Source organism: Mchenga conophoros, linkage group LG2 (genome assembly GCF_057382185.1).
Source record: "Mchenga conophoros isolate Kocher_MC1m ecotype Shallow Benthic linkage group LG2, M_conophoros_male_GT1.1, whole genome shotgun sequence".
Taxonomy (NCBI): domain Eukaryota; kingdom Metazoa; phylum Chordata; class Actinopteri; order Cichliformes; family Cichlidae; genus Mchenga; species Mchenga conophoros.
In genome coordinates, this window is record NC_140527.1 from 21710516 (window position 1) to 21728111 (window position 17596).

General features: G+C 40.4%; 1 protein-coding gene across 2 annotated transcripts in view; it reads left to right on the forward strand.

Moving 5' to 3' along the window:
- The first annotated feature begins 6082 nt into the window (after window positions 1–6082).
- Window positions 6083–17596, forward strand: part of aff2 (AF4/FMR2 family, member 2) — a 207938-nt gene continuing 196424 nt past the window's right edge. For both annotated transcript variants that reach the window (XM_085287892.1, XM_085287896.1), the window contains exon 1: window positions 6083–6271. In XM_085287892.1, coding sequence (XP_085144018.1) covers window positions 6219–6271 — 53 coding nt within the window. In that variant the 5' untranslated portion in view covers window positions 6083–6218. The remainder of the gene's footprint in view (window positions 6272–17596) is intronic.

A 17596-nucleotide genomic window follows, 5' to 3' on the forward strand; every position in this document is an offset into this window, starting at 1 on the left:
AGCCTTTTCTAAATCCAACTTGGCCTTTTGTTTTTTTTATTTCAAGCTCTCTCTCTGTGCAAATGTGGCCCTGGTGCGTGCAGCTTCAGCGATAGCTCTGGCTTTTGCAGCGGCGCTGGCTACTGAATGCTTTGAAGAAGAGGTGCGCTTGGAGCTGGAGACTGATGACACTTTGTCGTCCATTTTGGTATCCATAACTATGCTGGAGAATCCCTCTGACGAATATAGTCTTTCACTGTACTGTTCTCTCTATGTGTTAAACTCCCTGAGTGTGAACATAGATAAACAGCCAGCCAAACTCCTTTTCAAGAGCCAGGAAGGTGAGCGTACTTGCTCCTTTAATGACTCCAAACATAGCAATCATCTTGCACTGACATCATTGAACTGGAGTGAAAGACTATTGCTTTCTGAAGGACTCCTTTGAAGGATTGCTTTGGATTCCACATGAATGATTACAAAGTTGTAGCCATGCTTTTCCCACTGTTCTCTGCATTTCCTGCTTCCTGTCTATACACATGTCAAAATAAAAGCCTTCCTGTCTATCCAGATGTCAAAATAAAAGATTCACAATTTTCCGATGTATAACAATAGAAATACACTTTACACTTATTTGTGTCATTAGCATATGAACATATTGAAAACAGAACAGGTGCTGTCCATTATGGTCAGACATTTCCAGAGGTGGGACCAAGTCATTGTTTTGCAAGTCTCAAGTAAGTCTCAAGTCTTTATCCTCAAGTCTCAAGTCAAGTCTCAAGTAATGTCAGGCAAGTCAGAGTCGAGTCTCAAGTCACTGGTGTAAAAGTCCGAGTCAAGTCACAAGTCTGAAACTTTGAATTTCAAGTCCTTTCGAGTCTTTAAAAAAAAAAACGAAAAAATAATGTTGCAGTTATGCTAAATGTAAATATTAGACCATGTAATTTTTTAATCTGTGTTTTTCTCAACACATGACAAAATAGTGAACTTAGAAAATATACACAAATTGTGAAATTGCACCTCTTTAAAATGCAGCTCAATTAAACCTAGCTCCAAGAATAATTTTCACCGACAGTTCTGAGATAAGCTGCATGTTATTCTTGGATGCGGTTGTAGGACCGGCTTTAAAATCGCATGACAAAAATATCATACATATTAAAAAAAACTGAATCACCAATGTAGCCTGGAAAACATTTGCTAGTTAGATGAAGTCAGCTATCTCATCTTAGCATATTTATATGCATATTTATAATCATACGCTTCTTGGAGTGAGTGCATACACTCATGAAGTTTAGTAACTTCCGGTCACTGCAACAAGCCCAGGTACAGTTTACCAACAGATGGGTGCAGGACCTTGAAATGCACCGTGTAGAACGAAAGACCATCGTACGTATCATAAGTTTACCAGTCTCACAAATCGTCGTCATAAATACACATTCGTTAACCGTTTATTAATAGGACCTTTGAGCTCAACGGTAATTAATTAGTAGTAGAAATAATTTCTGGTACCCATCACAGAAATGTAGCAGTGACAATAATATTGTATGCTGTAATCGTACTGGGCAATTAGTGATACAAAAAACCTGTTTTATCCTGTGAATAAAAGTATGTGTTTTTGTCAATGTACCATAATAACAGAAGCGAAACGCAATATTGTGTCAGGACAATTTACTATTTATGCACAATAAACAAAGGAGCATAGCGCGACAATTTCTGTTCAGCGCCAGACTTGCTTGTAACCTATATCACCAATTATGTTATGAAAATGACGTATTAACTACTAAAAAACACTGACCTTCGTGTAAATGCTTGGAGCAGACTAACCTGTGAGCTGGAGTGTTCTGGGACGTTATATTTGATCTTTGAATGGCTGCAATCCAGACCATCCGTCGGGTCTTTGTTACTTTGGAAACATGGCTCGAACAATTTCTCTTCAACGACGTAATCCGATAACAACCGATCTCTTTACCCGTCGGCTTCCCGTGGCTGTCATGCGACCGGCTATTGCAGTTAATAATACAACAGCTTCTTGACATTTTTGTGTTTCTTTTTATCGCTGTGTGACTGATTTCAATTGAAAGCCTGCGTGCGCTAGTACCGCTTGCCACGAGTTCCCAGAATCCTTTGCGGTTCTACCCGTGAATGACGTCACATTTTCAATCTCTATATAATATGCATGTTAGATTTTATATTTGGGGTAAAATATCAAGTCTTTTCAAGTAAACCGGTTCAAGTCCAATTCAAGTCCCAAGTCATTGGTGTAAAAGTCCAAGTCAAGTCACAAGTCTTACAACATTTTTTCAAGTCAAGTCTAAAGTCATAAAATTAATGACTCGAGTCTGACTCGAGTCCAAGTCATGTGACTCGAGTCCACACCTCTGGACATTTCCACTTTGGAAATTCCAGCAGTCCTGTGGTTTGTTGCGATGCAGCTTTCCAAGTAAGTTTTGCTGCTGTTTTCTTTTCAGAGAGAAAGTGTTTTTTGCACAGCCTGACATTGGGGTGAATTTCCTGGAACATCCACTCCTGTGAAGATTGGTGGTTGTGAATATTTTCCACTTCTGAATAATCTTTCTCACAAAAGATTGATGGACTTCAGATTGTCTGGAAACGACCTTATAACCTTTCCCAGATTGTTGGGCAGTGACAATTGTTTCTTTAAGATCACTGCTGATGGTTTTCCTCCTCCGCTGTTCTGAAGATGTACTTACCTCATTTAAATGGGCCAGGCGACTTGTTTTATTATGTCCTGACACCTTAAAAGGTGCACTTTCTTGTGCAAATCAATCATCTCAGCAACCTGCAGGTTACTCGTCAGCTGCTCAAACCTCCAGTTGTTTTCTCATCTAATTTGTCCACCTGTGCACAGCAGGCTAGATCCAGCTGGTTCCTTGATTGAGAAAAGCTACCTCTTGATTATGATATTGATTTGTATCGTCTCTAAAAATTTGTTTTTTTCCAAAGCCTTTAAAGCTTGTGTGTGAGCTATGAGAGAATGAACAGTGTTTTATCGGCTTCCTCCTTCTGCAATTCTTACTTTGAGCCACATGGGGGAGCTGTAGCACTGTGTTGCCTCCCTGCTACCAGAGAGCAAGAGAGAGAGGCGCATGGGAAAAGGATTTAAAAAAAAAAAAAAAAAAGAGCCTGGGCTCATATTGAAAATTCATGACATGCACTTCTCAACTTCTGCAAGATACACAGCAAGTATAATGAGCTCAAAGCACAGAACTTGGTTCTTCCTGACTATTTTATCAGTTTGTATTTCTTTTCCAGCTCAGTGTGTGTGTGTGTGTGTGTGTGTGTGTGTGTGTGTGTGTGTGTGTGTGTGTGAAAGACTAACTCCCGTGCCATCATTTAAATATAAATTACTGGCACTGACTGTGGCTTCAAACAACATCACAAATGACAAAAACAATTAAAAATCTCTAAACAAACAAAGAGACACTCCTCTGCGAAGGCTGCGTAGCATGGCATGAACAGGAAAGGAAAGACAGATTTGGCCTTAATTACATTTTCCCTTCACGTTCATCCATCTCTTTATCATCTGATTCTTCATTAGCTCACCCCACAATTGCTTCTTTTTTTTCTTAAACTGTCCTCTGTCTTTTTTATCCTTCTCCTCTCCGTCGCCCCTGTCGTTCCCTGTCGTTCCCTGTCTCTCTGTCTGACCTAGTTTTGGGCGGCGTTTCTCTCACACGCACAAACCAGTGGTCCTTCAGGTGCTTTAAATCCTTGAGAAATGTTTGAATTTTGATGTGATGTTTTTAAGGTCTGGAGATGTGCAGAGTTTTTTGAGGTTGAAATGTCTGGATTTGATCAAGGTCATGAAACTGTTTTCATTTGCACTGTTGCTAGAGGACAGCAATCTCGTCTTCCCATCATCCTCCATGGTTTCCATCTTTTCTCTTCTCTGCTATTGTTTTTCCAGTGTGATGCAGACTAGTGTTGGCATGTTGCCCCAGACCACACCGAAATATTCACACACATACACAAAGTGACACGCCAACGCACAGCCTGCAGAATCTCTTCAAATCTTATTCCCGATCCACTTGGACTTCCCCCTCTTCAAGCTTCTTTTTTATTTCTTTATTTCTTTTAAAGGAGAGGACAGTGACGTCACAATGGAGCCTCAGTTACAGCTACGGCACATGCTGAGTGAGAAGTTTCAACCATCTGGTCAATCGTTATTCATAGCGAGGCGTAAACAGTAAAACGTGCCGCCGGGCATGTGTTGCAGAAAAAGAGCGCGAGGATGCTAAGCTGCTAGCTCGGCTCATCCGAAACAAAGGTGTGGTGGTTAAAAGAAGGCACACGGCTGCTTTGTGAGGGGTTCAAAGACCACCTGGACTTCATGGACAGAGGATTTCCTTCTTCTATGACATCCAATCCTCCGTTCAGGTAAAGTACAGAAACAGAATAACCACAGCTGCCTGAGCAGCCAATGTGCTGATCATCATCAAGCAAATGGCAATTTCCATTCACCCGGCGGTAAACTTGTTTGCACCGCCAGTGAAAGTTTTGCCTTTTGAAGTTCAGGTTTTCAGTGGCTTTATCGTTCGTCACAAAGTAACAAGGTTTCAGCAAGAAAGCCTCCAAATCAGACACTTTAATCATGCAGCACACAAAAATCCAAAAAACACTTAAAATGACTCTTTCAAATAATCCCAGTTTGCTCAAAAAGCAAACAGGTTTTTATAGAAATCACAAACTCAGGAGCTTAGCATAAAAGACTCCACAGAATTCAGACTCTGCTGGCTACAAATATGCATTCAGGTGAAGACGTCCAAAAAAGTTTCGTTCCCTGCTCGTTTATCCACAAACGGGTCATCACAGCATGTAGCTTCACACGTTTGTTTTTAGCATGATTACACACCAGATGCCCCTCCTGAGGGATTTGTGTCTCCAGCTCATTGGTACAAATCATTTATCACAAAGACAGTGCCAGCCAGCCACGCCAGTGCTGTCTGTCAGCTGTAGGCTGCTGTAGAAATACACTGGATTTCTACAGCATCGGCTGATATATTTTATATTTATTTACATACTTCGAAATCTCTGGTTGTAGCTTCACCGTGTGCACAGCTGTGATGCTGCTCTGCTACATGTGCTGCTGGGAGCTGAAGCAGATCTGCCATTATCAGCTGATATATTGTTCTAATGCTTACCAATAAAGAGTGTTTGCTTCTTTGTGAGTTTATTTGCCTGTACACACACACACGTGTGTGTGTGTGTGTGTGTGTGTGTGTGTGTGTGTGTGTGTGTGTGTGTGTGTGTGTGTGTCTTGAGTCTTTGAAAAAGAGGTCTTGGGCAGGGTCGTAGTTGGTAAGAATTTGTTGTTTTTTCACAAAGAGGTCATGGGTTAAGCCCTCTGTATATTTGGGGGATTTGGGAATCAGCTTACAAGGATTTTTCACTCATCATAAAAGCACAAATCATGCTAGGTCCATTGTGAAAGCCTAGTTTGAATTAACCTCAAGTTATACCGGCCTATTAGACATTAGGGTGCTGAGATCTACACAAAAAGGAATTGAATTAAAGTTAAATGCATGAACAGGTTCAGATCTTAGCTAACAACCTTTGTGTCTCTGAAAATCCTGGTTGTAGCATTTTATGGTGCACAGTGTATTTATGCATTGCTGTGTGCACAAAGGCTCTTAACAGAAGAAAGTCTAAGGTAATTTTCTGTTTCAAGGAGTGTGAAAACACACAAAAAGAAATCTTTTGTGTTGTGTACACGGGGTGACTGTCAAGTTTAGAGGTATGGGACACCTTGTGATCAGATCAGAGGTGTGGTGTCATATGCGTGGCTTCCTGCCTGATGAAGATTAAAAACCTCACATGTCAACACCTTGCACAATTACACGGCACTTTTTTTAAGGGCGGCATTTAAACCATTTTCCAGCTGCTGTCAAGTGACTGATTCACACATTTATTTTGGTCAAATGTGCAATATAAATAGCTCTGCTTGTTATGAAGAACATTTTTGCAGTGACTTGTCTCCCACAGCATGAGTGTGTGTGTCTGTGTGTGTGAGAGAGCGCTCCCTCCCTCCACCTCTGCCTGGCTGTCAGCTTGCCTCGACCACGTAGCAGCTTCCTGGCAGCGGCAGCAGCTTGTGTCTACTCTCCCTCGCTCTCTCTCTCTGACACACACACACACACACACACTCAGTGTCAGTAGCCTATGTAGAACCGCGTAGCACCACCTTTGGATTTTAACCACCAACAGCACCAGCCCAAGCGGCAATGGATCTCTTTGAATTCGACTTTTTCAGAGACTGGGAGCTTGAACAACCATGGTAAGTCCTGTGCGCGCAGCTTTAGATTCTTATGTGTGTGTGTGTGTGTGTGTTTATAAAATGCATGCATATGTGTGTTTATTGTGGAGGGATGGCCGGACATGCTTTCTGGGGTATAAATAAAGATTCTTGTATTTTTGTCTGGAGATGCAGCCAAACTGAGTCTCGGAGAAATCGCGCACACCGTCTTTCTTTGTCACCGTAAAGCTGCCCTTGTTGCTGGAGATGAACCGGGAGGCATGCACACACGCACACACACACGCACACACTATAGGCAGCCAGTGCAACGCCGGCTTTTTACTGTTTCGTTGTGAAATTAAAAATAATAATAAATAAAAATAAAACGTTCGGCGTAAACGTGAGACCGGGGAGTGTGGCGGAGCGCTGAGCATGGAGGGATCGGCGTAAACGTGAATGAACTGCGTCCCCACAAGTTTGGGCAGTTTAGTGTTTGCTCCATTTCAGTCCCTAAAGAATCACGTGTCCTGGTGACATTTCAGTTCAGCTCACCTGGTGCAGCGCAGGTGTAAAGGCGCAGCGTCACATCCATGGAGGCATAGCGATGGAGTGATGACGCTCAGTCAGTGTTTGGCCGTGTGTTGACTGAGCATCACTGCAAAGTGGTTGTTACTGTAAACGCTTAAAGTAGATCATCCCCATCTTTAAATCCAGTACTGTTGACAGCATTGAGAGGTCTGTATCAGCCTCGTGTTGTTTGGCACACTTGGTCCTTTTTTTGTTGTTGTTGTTGTTGTTGTTGTTGATTCAGAGCTGAACTCATTAGTTGACAGTCAGGACGAACACTTGACTCTAATTTTAAAAGCAGTAAACATTCTTCTGGATCCATCCACTCTCACTGAAAATGATCCTCAGTGAAAATCAGCACATAAGTCAGCTGGTATCTGCTCGCTGTTTATATATCAGGACCTGATATCTATGGCAAGACATTAAATGGACTGTTTCTTATGTAGCACTCAAAGCACTTTGTTCTACATCTAAGTGCTTTCTTTCACTCACACAAACACACTCTGATGAATGCATCAAGAGAAAGTATCTTGCCTGAGGAGAATTTGGCACATAGACCGGAGCAGCCAAGGATCGAACCGCCAACCTTCATGAATAATAGATGACCTGCTCTACCTCCTGCCATCCTGTTAAAGTGCAGCACACGAGTGGCACAGTGGTGAAGCGGTTAATACTGCTGTCTCACAACAGGAAGGTTCTGGGTTCGTCCCTTCCTGGGACCGTTCTGTTTGGAGTTTGCATGTACCGTCTGTGTGGGAGCTTCCAAAGGCTTAAATGTTAGGTCGAGACTAGAAAAGTGCATTGAGGTGATGCTTTCTAACTTGAATAGCTGCATAAAGTAGATTCATTTCAGGACATGTTGGGAAAATGTTATAGTTCACCAATAAAGAAAAACATTTAAGATGATATTATTAATTAGATCTCTGCTGATCATAGGGCAAGAAAAGGTGGAAATCATGGACAGGTCACCCATCACAGGGTTAACAAGCGAAATTACAATTTACAACCTCCACCAGAACCTTCCTGCACTGAATCCCACACATTTATATTTTGAGGCTTATTTTTACTTTGACCATCCATCCATGACTTACTTCTGGATGGTCCGGTTGCTTATTTTGAAAATCCAGTTGCTGCTCCAGGCTTTACAGTACAGTGTTTCCACATAGGCGGGCTGGTCTGGTTGTTGTCGTGACAGTCCTCGAATGTGTCCGATTCCCCCTGGTGTCTGGAGATGTGCTGTGACTTGGAAGGCCACATAAAGCAGATCTTGCTGGGTTCCCAAAGAGCACAAGGTCTACTGTCACCAGCTGTAGTCCAAGACACTGGAACTGAAGTCTCCTGTTGCTCTATTGGATACTGTCACAAAGTATTTATGGTATTATTTATGCATTAAAAGGCATGGGTGTGCAAGTGCAGTATAATTGTATGGGAGGCGACAGGCGCCGATCACTGCACCACCACGCTGCCCCTTTATAAAACTCTAAAATCTGTATGATACTATTAATCAGTATCAGTGGTACTATCATCTATAATGAAAGTCATTCTTGTGGATTCTGCTCCTCCTGCATGCCTCTGTGAAGTCATTTTCTATGCAGTAGAGGACATAAGAACAAAGAGCCACATGGGGAGAAGTGCTTTTTAAGGCTTTTAACACTATGGAGGCCTAAAATGATGCTGGGGTTTTCAAAAAGATGATAGAGAGGCTGGAATCTGCAAGAAGTTAAACATAATTCAGTCTCTCAGCGTGATTTGGAATTTATTCTCGCACTCATTTGTGCAGAAACTGGGCGTGTGGAAAGTAATGGAGGGGCAATTTGAACCTTTCAGAACACTTTGTCAGGCTCTGGTTGTACTGGTGGGCAGCTTCCTGTTGAGGTCACAGCTTCAACTGCAATTCATATTACAATTTTTTTTAATTCAAAGTAATTAATTTTGCCTTTCAATCAGCCATTTATCATCAAGCCTGGAATTTTTTAAAATTATTGCTCCACTTACCAATTCAGCAATCTGATGCAGAGTCATGTGCACGATCAGAAACAATGCAGGCAGAATGCTTCATACATGCTGTCATGTATGCATGTCATATCTATATAAATATATATATGATTTTATTCTTCTGGATCAACAGCATTTTTAAAATATCAGCTTTTATTAAAAGATTATCAAGTGTCTCACTTCATGCTGCATATTTCTTGTCACTTGGTGGAAACATTCAGGAGGACTGTAGGAAGTAAGGTCTATATAACAGTCAGCCTTTCCAGTCTAACTGTGTATTACAGAGGGAGCACAATAACTTGGCAACCACGCTGCTGTTTTGAATGCGTATTCCAGCAGGGAGAGTCTGAGTGGGGAAAGTGACACACACTGCTGTCCCTCAGCAGCTACCGTGGAAGGGCCCTGGAGCAAGGTACTTAACCCCCCGCTGCTGGAGTGGAGCTGCTCAGGGCTCAACAACAAGCTCGGGGTGTCTACACATGTAACCCTCCCCCTGCCACCACTGCATCACGCCAGAGCTGTCAGGTGGTCCTGATGGGAAATTGGGCTCACACTGAAACGGCTTTTAGGCCAGAAAGAATATGAAGAAAATACAAGAAAAAATGTTTTTAGGAAACTGCAGAACAATGAAGGCAGCTTATGTGTGTCGATCAGCTTCTCCCTCATTTAGAATTAAACAGTCACAATCTGGAAACATCACGCCAGGTCTGTTTATGTAGCTGTCTGTGGGTGTATTACAGCCAGCACGTGCCACCCTAGGGGTCTGGACTCATCCAAGTGCCCTTGAGGGAGTCACAAGAAGCTGGAAGAAAAATGCTTTCTCCTATAGCAAATCATATTAACGTGTCAGATGCGATCCTAATCTTTTATGTTTGTAGAAGAAGAAAAATGGAGCACTGGGGTCCACAGTGTAAGCAATGATTTTATTTATGAGAAGCCCTACGTAGGGTTGAAGCACCAGGATTTGCCAGTTTCCTTCGCAGTGCTGGTCATGTTGTTAAAGTGTGGCACTTTGGCAGGGCGTGTTAATTTCCTGCTTCTCACAGAAGTCAGTAGAGTTGGCTTATTTAAACCTGCAGATTGTCAGTATATTGAAGAATTTGAATCAAATCTTTATTTTGAACAATTTCTAATGAACATAAAAACTGAATGAACCTAAATAGAAAGGCGTCATATTCACATTTCCAATTCAAAAAGCAACAGAAGGAAGCAAACGTTGAGTAATTCTCAGAGATTCTACAATAAACTGGTGGGAGCAGCAGGAAAACAGAGTCTTGTACACTTGCGTTTTTTTTCCTGTAGTACTCGACATCAACTGCACAACAGGTCTCTGCCTCACTACGTTCACTAGCTGTACTGATAAGAATCTCAGACACCATCAGTGTAGAAGTCTCAGCTCTAGCTCAACACAACAGGAAGGAGACTCTCCTCGTGGAGCCGTTCAACCCTTTACAAGTACCAACTGTGATTCTCAAACAGGGAGGCCCCTATATGATTAAAATAAAAGCAAAATGTAATGATAAAAATGGTCCTATATGTTTGTTCAATCACATCAGCCATCATAGTCAACATATTGCAACAGAAAATATTCAGGCTAATTATTTTTCACCATAAGCAAAACAGGCAAAGTTTTCCAATCAGTAGAAGTGCACAATCCATCCTGGTGTCTTGAAAAAGCCAAATCCCTTCATGTGTTAAATGTATCTATTTAAAAATAAGAGTGCGTATGAAATGTACCTGACATTTCAATGTCGTCAGTTTGGAAGACACAAGATGATTCAAAATCAAGTTTAATCTGACAATCAGATTGTCAGATTTAACAATACCCCACCCACGTGCTCTTAGTTTGTTAACTCTTCAATTTATGAACTTATGACAGGTGGAAAACCATAGAAGACCTAAACCTGGTGAAGTCTAAGTCATCACAGGTGGTAACCGTTATCCTTTATTTTGGAGATTTGGGGGAAAAAAATGTGAATAGCTTTCGATGAGAATGATTCTTTCCCTGATTTACAAGCCTTGGAAGAACAGGTCAATACAAAAAGATTCATCTAGCCCTGGGTTAGAATTAGGGTTAGGGTTGGAGAGGGCTCATCACCAATGACGGCTTAGACCTCAGAGGGTTAAGTAAAGACCATCCAAAAGCACCGTTACCCAAACAACCATAAATCAATAAAAACAGCTAAATAAATTCAGCTGAAATTCAATTGAAGCATATTTCAGTTGAGAATGGAGGCCAACTTTTTTATGCTTTTCCTGTCCGATATCGTCTCTTAACCATCGGCTTGTACCAACATCTCTAAAAGCCGCTTTTGATGTTGCTGGCGACTCTGTGCTAATAAATGTTCAAATGGGCTCAGCTGTCCAAGTTGATAACAAAGATAACGGCACCGCTGGAAGATGGGAACCAGAATGCAGCGAGTTATTTTCAAATAGATCTTCCTCCTGAAATTTTACAATGGATTTTACAGGCATAAAAGACGACACGCACCTTCAATAGAAACCACGAAAATCACTCAGATTGGAGTTAAAAGTCTGTCACGCACCATTGATGTGTGGCTGGTGTTTGACAGTAGATTTTCCCTTTAAGAAGAAAAAAAAAAGCTGAGAAAGAGAAAACAATCTTGAAGCTCCCCCCTTTGTTAAATCTGAACGAACACTGTAGGTCTCCTCCTCCTCCTCCTCCTGAAGAAATACCCTTTCATCTCTTCTCCTCTTTGTTGCTCTTTCTCCCTCCTCCCATCTTGCCTCGTTTCGTTCTCTCGCTTGGAGATCTGAAGGCTTTTGTATGATTGTAATATGGCTTGCATTGAGCGTCGCGTGCTCCTCACTGTAATTGCCCATCATGTAGCCGGCTAATCATGGCAGTGGAATCTGGGGGAGATCGCTTTGAATGTTAATTGATGCTGATGGTGATTGGTTGAACCATTTAAGTAGTTAATTAGAGAATTGATTACACATATCCTCAGCATGCAATGATAAGTTTCCAGCTGCGTGTTTTGGAGCCTAAAAGTTCACATCTGCGGGAAGAAACACCGATTATTAATCTTTTTTTATTATTGTTGTTTAAATGCTGGAAGACAAAGAAAAGATTGTTGTTCAAAGGTGTAATCAAAGCTCTCTTTTCAGAACAATCCGGGGGGAAATACACCATGGCTGTCCCAAATATCGTGTTTCTCTTTTTTTGTATTAACGACCAAATCATTGCGTCTTCAGCTGGGCGGGGGAGGGGGGTGACTTTGTAAAGTAATTTGTCTTTTGCATTTAATAATTAAAGATATTTTTACGAATTTTATTTAAAATCATCATACATGTAAAGTTAAATTAAACAGGTTTGCTGATAGTCAAACTGCGGGGCTGTAAAATGAAGCCAACACAACACAAAAGCAAGTCAGTCCACATAGGCTCGCCTGCTTAAATCCCCTCTTTACATCAGAATTAAACATGTTTATAATGTGATAGAAGTTGGATACTTCCCTGTTCCCTGTTTATGATAATAGTGTGTGTTTACGTCTCCATTTTAAGTTATATGAAGGTTTACGCCTGTTTGTCATCAACCACCTGTGCTGACTGACAAATGGTTATTGGTATAGACGAGTGGCCTGTGGTGACTTTTACAGAGGGATTGAACATTTTAATGCCTTAATATTATTTAACTGCAGGTTAAACTCACTGGGCAAGCACTGCTTTCCTTGCTTGCCCAGTGAGATCCAGACTGATCCATTGAACACTGATGACAGAAATAATATGTTTATTCTATTTATTTGTTAAAAATAATTAGCAGGTTGTCTGTACATATGTGATGCACCGACTGTATGGATGCACAATTCAGTTCACCAGCATAATTAACATGAGCTGATTGCCTCCCCACTCCACCGTCTCATCCAAAATATCATCGCTTATTATTCCAAAACTTCTAAAACTTGAAAAGTGGCACAAATGCTGAACTCAAGGCTTTAAACCAGTTGTTTACAAACTAATGGGTGATGTCATGGTGGCCATGTCCATCTTTAATGTACAGTCTATGTTGTTATTTCAGCTATTTTATCACAAAGTGATGAATGATGTTTGGTAATTTTATAGCACTTTTCTAGTCTTACTGACTATTGAAGGATTACAAAGATTATTAGTAGCATTCCTACAATCACACACACACATTCACGTGGCAGATTATTCTATGAACTTAAAACGCTTTATCTCTCACACATACATGCACAGAGAGACAGACTGAGGAGTGAATCAGAGACAATTTGGGGGTTTAATAACTTGGCCAAGGAGGCTGTGAGTAATTCCTTGTCCTTGTGTGTCGTAGTGGAGTAGTGGCAACTGTTTGTCCACAAAGGTGCTAGATTTGTGGATTCCAAAAAATTGAATCCCACAGTAGATGATTAAATACCCACCAAGCCATCAAATATTCAGAAAGTTGAATACTCAGGTCCGGCTCTTGAAAACCTACAAGAAGCGGTGATGGAATCTTTGGGGAAAGGAGGTGACAGAGTCAATGCATTCGATGTTCATTCTCACAGTCTGGTATTCAATCTGCCATCAATCCTCCCAAGCTCTCAGTCAGCTCACTCACACGTGCAAGCTCAATAAGCGCAAAATCATTCATCACACACTGAAATTTCCATCCTTGCTGTGTGATCGGCCTAGGCTTGCCAAACCAGCTCCACTTGATGATACTTCACACCCACATCATCAGCAACTCAGAGGCTGCGAAAGGAAGCTGTGTCTCATCCCAAACTGCCAAGAATTCACAAACAAATGCTCCAACCTGACAGCAGATAACACTGAAAGAAATCTTCTAACTGGGAAAAAAAAAATCCATTTTATCCCATACTGGCGGTACAGTTATCCCACAGGGCTGTGAAGCGCCAGCTCTGTCAGCAGGTGTGAAGAAGCTGGTAAAAGTAGCCAGATCACCTGGACTCCATCTGGGAGGAAACAGTCACTGTCCGTGGTGCTGAAAAAACAAACAAACAAAGAAAAAAACACTCAAAGCATCAATTTTTTTTATCTTTATTATATTCATTCAAAGCTACACAAAAAACCAAATACCCTCATGCAAGTCAAGATCAAATCAAAGGTTCACAACAAATCTGCTCTGATAATAAAAGCAGAGATGAAGAAAAAGGAAGCAACTCAAGGTTATAAAAGGAAACTTTGCTTTTTCAAAAGTGTTTTATAAATTTTACTCAAACCATAACTAAGGCAGCATTAATTTCATTAACCATCTACCAATCAAATAATCTTATATGGGATAATGTCAATGTCAGTTTTATTTCTACAGCACGTTTAAAATCAACAAAGACATCACAGTTAGTGAACAAGAGAAAACAACAGAAAGGTAAGAAACTGTCACTAGTACTTAATATTAACATTATTAATATTATTCAGAATTATTATTATTAAAAAATATTGGCGATAAACAAGCACTCCCTCCTGACTGAAGACTTGTCAAATATTATTACTTCTATAGTTATTTATCAAAATATTTACCATGACCTGATAATGACGAGTGCTGGAGGACTCTGTAGAACACTTGAACACTGTGAAAACACACATAAAACTGTATTACTGGCAAATGGTCCCTAAAATATTATAAAACATAGTCTGCAAAAATGTTCCTCATCTGTGTTACATGGATCAATATTACTCCTGCAGATGTTTAAGGCTGAGCTAATCTTAAATACATTTTATTCTGTTGTAATTCTCCAGCATAGCAGCAGAAATAAAGGTTTGTGTCTTTAGAACTAACTTCTCTGTCATTAAAGTGTGTGTGTGTGTGTGTGTGTGTGTGTGTGTGTGTGTGTGTGTGTGCGTGTGTGCGTGTGTGTGTGCGTGTGTGTGTGTACGGGTATTAACATCTTCATGGGGACCAAAAATTGATAGTTTACTATACTTGTGGGGACAAACAGCCCTCGTAAGGACCAAAATCCCGGTCCACACGAGTTTGAAGGCATTTTTGAGACTCAATATGTGGTTTTAGTATCAGGGTTACAATTAGGTTATGGTTAGGTTTAGGGTAAGGATCAGGGTTAGGCATTCATTTTTTAGGGTAAACGCCTAGGGAAAGCATTATGTCAATGAGATGTCCCCACAAGGATAGAAATACACAAGTGTGTGTGTGTGTGTGTGTGTGTGTGTGTGTGTGTGTGTGTGTATTGGGGGTGAGTGGCACCTTTTATCAAGGCTTATCGGAGATAGTTGCTTAGACTGACAGGGGGAATTGCTAGGAATTCAAAAACCTGCAGAAAAATCTTCAACAATACATGTGAAATGTTCCCAAAGCTTGCAACCATGTAGAACAATCTGCTCTTCTTTTAGCTATTTTTTGGTCTCCACCTACTAAACGCTGCAAATGAAGCATGTGATTGACCAGAGGCTGAACCAAAAAGTTAAAACAACCCAAGAATGAGTTTAAAATGTTCTTCAAAGTTCTGCAGAAGTCATACTTCTTTGTGGGTCTCATGGAAACAATTGACATTTTTCACTATGCGCAGGGCCATTAAGAAGCACTGCTGATCAAATATGTTTGATTAGAGCTGTTATAAGATATTGTTTCCAGATTTGAAAGAACTTGTCTGATTTGATGTACACCAGAAATCTTACTACATTTCTGCCAAAGAGTCAATTGTGAGGAGTTGATCCATTGGAGACTTTGATGTAAAATTATACAGATGTGTCTTTGTGGCTGTGTTTACATTTCAACAAGGAAGCAATGATCAGAATCTCCAAATTAACTCGAAATATTGTCTTAGCTTAGCCTTTAGGATTTAGTGCTCCACACTGCGAGCTGTAAACAGATAATACAACATATGTGATGTATTAGGATCCAAAATGAAAACATAAAGCTAGATTAACTGAAGAGTTCAAGTGTTTTACTTATGTTTCAGATATTATTATCACTTACTACTCACAGTTTACACTCTGTTTTAGTCTTTAAAGATCTTACAGCCTTGAAAAACGACGCTGCTGTTTTTCATTGAAGTACTGAAAGAGAAAACTTAATTGCATTATTCTTAAGAAACATAATTAAGTTGATGAAGCCTTTGAATTAACAGTTTGACACACAATCCAATTATGTTATCACATTACAGAACTCGTACAAAGACAGAGGTCAGCTGTTGAAACTTTACTAGCAGGTAAACTGAGGCTCAGTTGAGGGTTGGAGTAAAGACATTGTAGGATTTGCACACGCTCCATATAAAGAGCTAAACCATCTGTTCACTTTCTTTAGTGCCTTATAAGAAAATTAAGAGTAACCATCTGGATGGGATATAAAAATCCTCAGCAGAACATTTATCTTTATCAGTGTAAGCATACTATTGGCCTCCCTCTACTGCTGCGGACTCTATTTTGTACGATGCCACAGAAAATTAGCCCAAAGGACGCCATACTCAGTAAGGTGCACAAACTTTCTTTTCAATTGCATCAAATCTCTGAATAAATCCAATAAGTGTTCAGTTGTGGAGTGAAAAATTGCATTGAGACCCCTCCAAACCTTTTTAGTCAGTTATCATAAATAAAGAGAGTTCACACAACAAATTACCACGACAAGCCTCAGATGGTAACACCCAAAAGGCACTGAGTGGCTCAATGAGGTGCGGTAAAGTCACTCATGAGTGCAGCCGAAGTACTTAGACGGAGATATCTCTCTCTGAGCGGCAATATTGTTATTTTAAAAAGCAAACAGTGTTAACACTTAGGTGAAGAGGCTTATGAAATAAACAGGTAGTTTCACATCGTTCTGTTAATGCTGCGCCAAAATCACAATTGCCAATACTAAAAGCCCTGTAACTGTTAATTAGACTATAAAGCTGAGCATAACTGTACAGAACTGAAACAAATCTCTCCCCTGGGATCAGATCTGTTGTGCTGTAGCTGCTCTTCTGTTATCGGCATAGTCATTGTCTTAGAGTGTTTCCCACCTCTTAATGCTCGTACTTACCTACGTTTCTATTGCCACAAGTCGTTTTTTATGTCTTTTTAAAGATGAGTTTTGTGGTAGTTTTTTTATCAGACAACGCACAGAGGAGAGATAAAGGAAGCATGAGCTGCGGCGGAATTTCTGAAACACATCTAAGCAGGGGAGCATAACTCATCAGGAAATAACCTGAGTGTTGCATATATCTGAAAACTGTGCCATAGCGCTTTCTAGTTCTATAAAGTGTACGTGTTTATTTAGTAATGACTTTATTTAATTAGCTCACTATTTGCTTAAGATAATATTCATTTTTTTTGGTGGAATGGGTCAGATTAGCTAGAGAGCTTGCTTGAAATTACATCCCCCAGTTTGTTGTTAAAGCTAATTAAGAATTTGTTTAATTAGTTGATCAAGTATTTGCTTGGAGTAACGTTCACTAATTTGTTGGGAAATTCTCATTAGCAATTATTGGAATTAGTAAGCAGTGTTTGCTCCGTAACACTAATTCAGGCAGGAGAATGATGTGTCATGATAGCAGGACAATATTGTTATTACGTTACATTATCAGGAATATGTGATAACATTGACTTATTAGTTACAACTTGGAGTACACGCTTAACCTGAGCTTAACATTTTATGTAGAGAGCGACGCATTCAGTGCTACAACAACAGTCACTGCTACTAATTAAATTCATTTATGCATTTTTTCCCATCTGAACTGTTTTGGCAGGAGTTCCTTGTTTCAAAGGAATTTTGTAGATGTGTCTGGTTCTCAAAGTATCAATAATTCATTCATTCATTTATTCATGTTGTGAGCAGTTTTATGTATGGTCATCAGAGTACTCCGTCTCTATGATGATGAAGAAGGAAGCAGGATG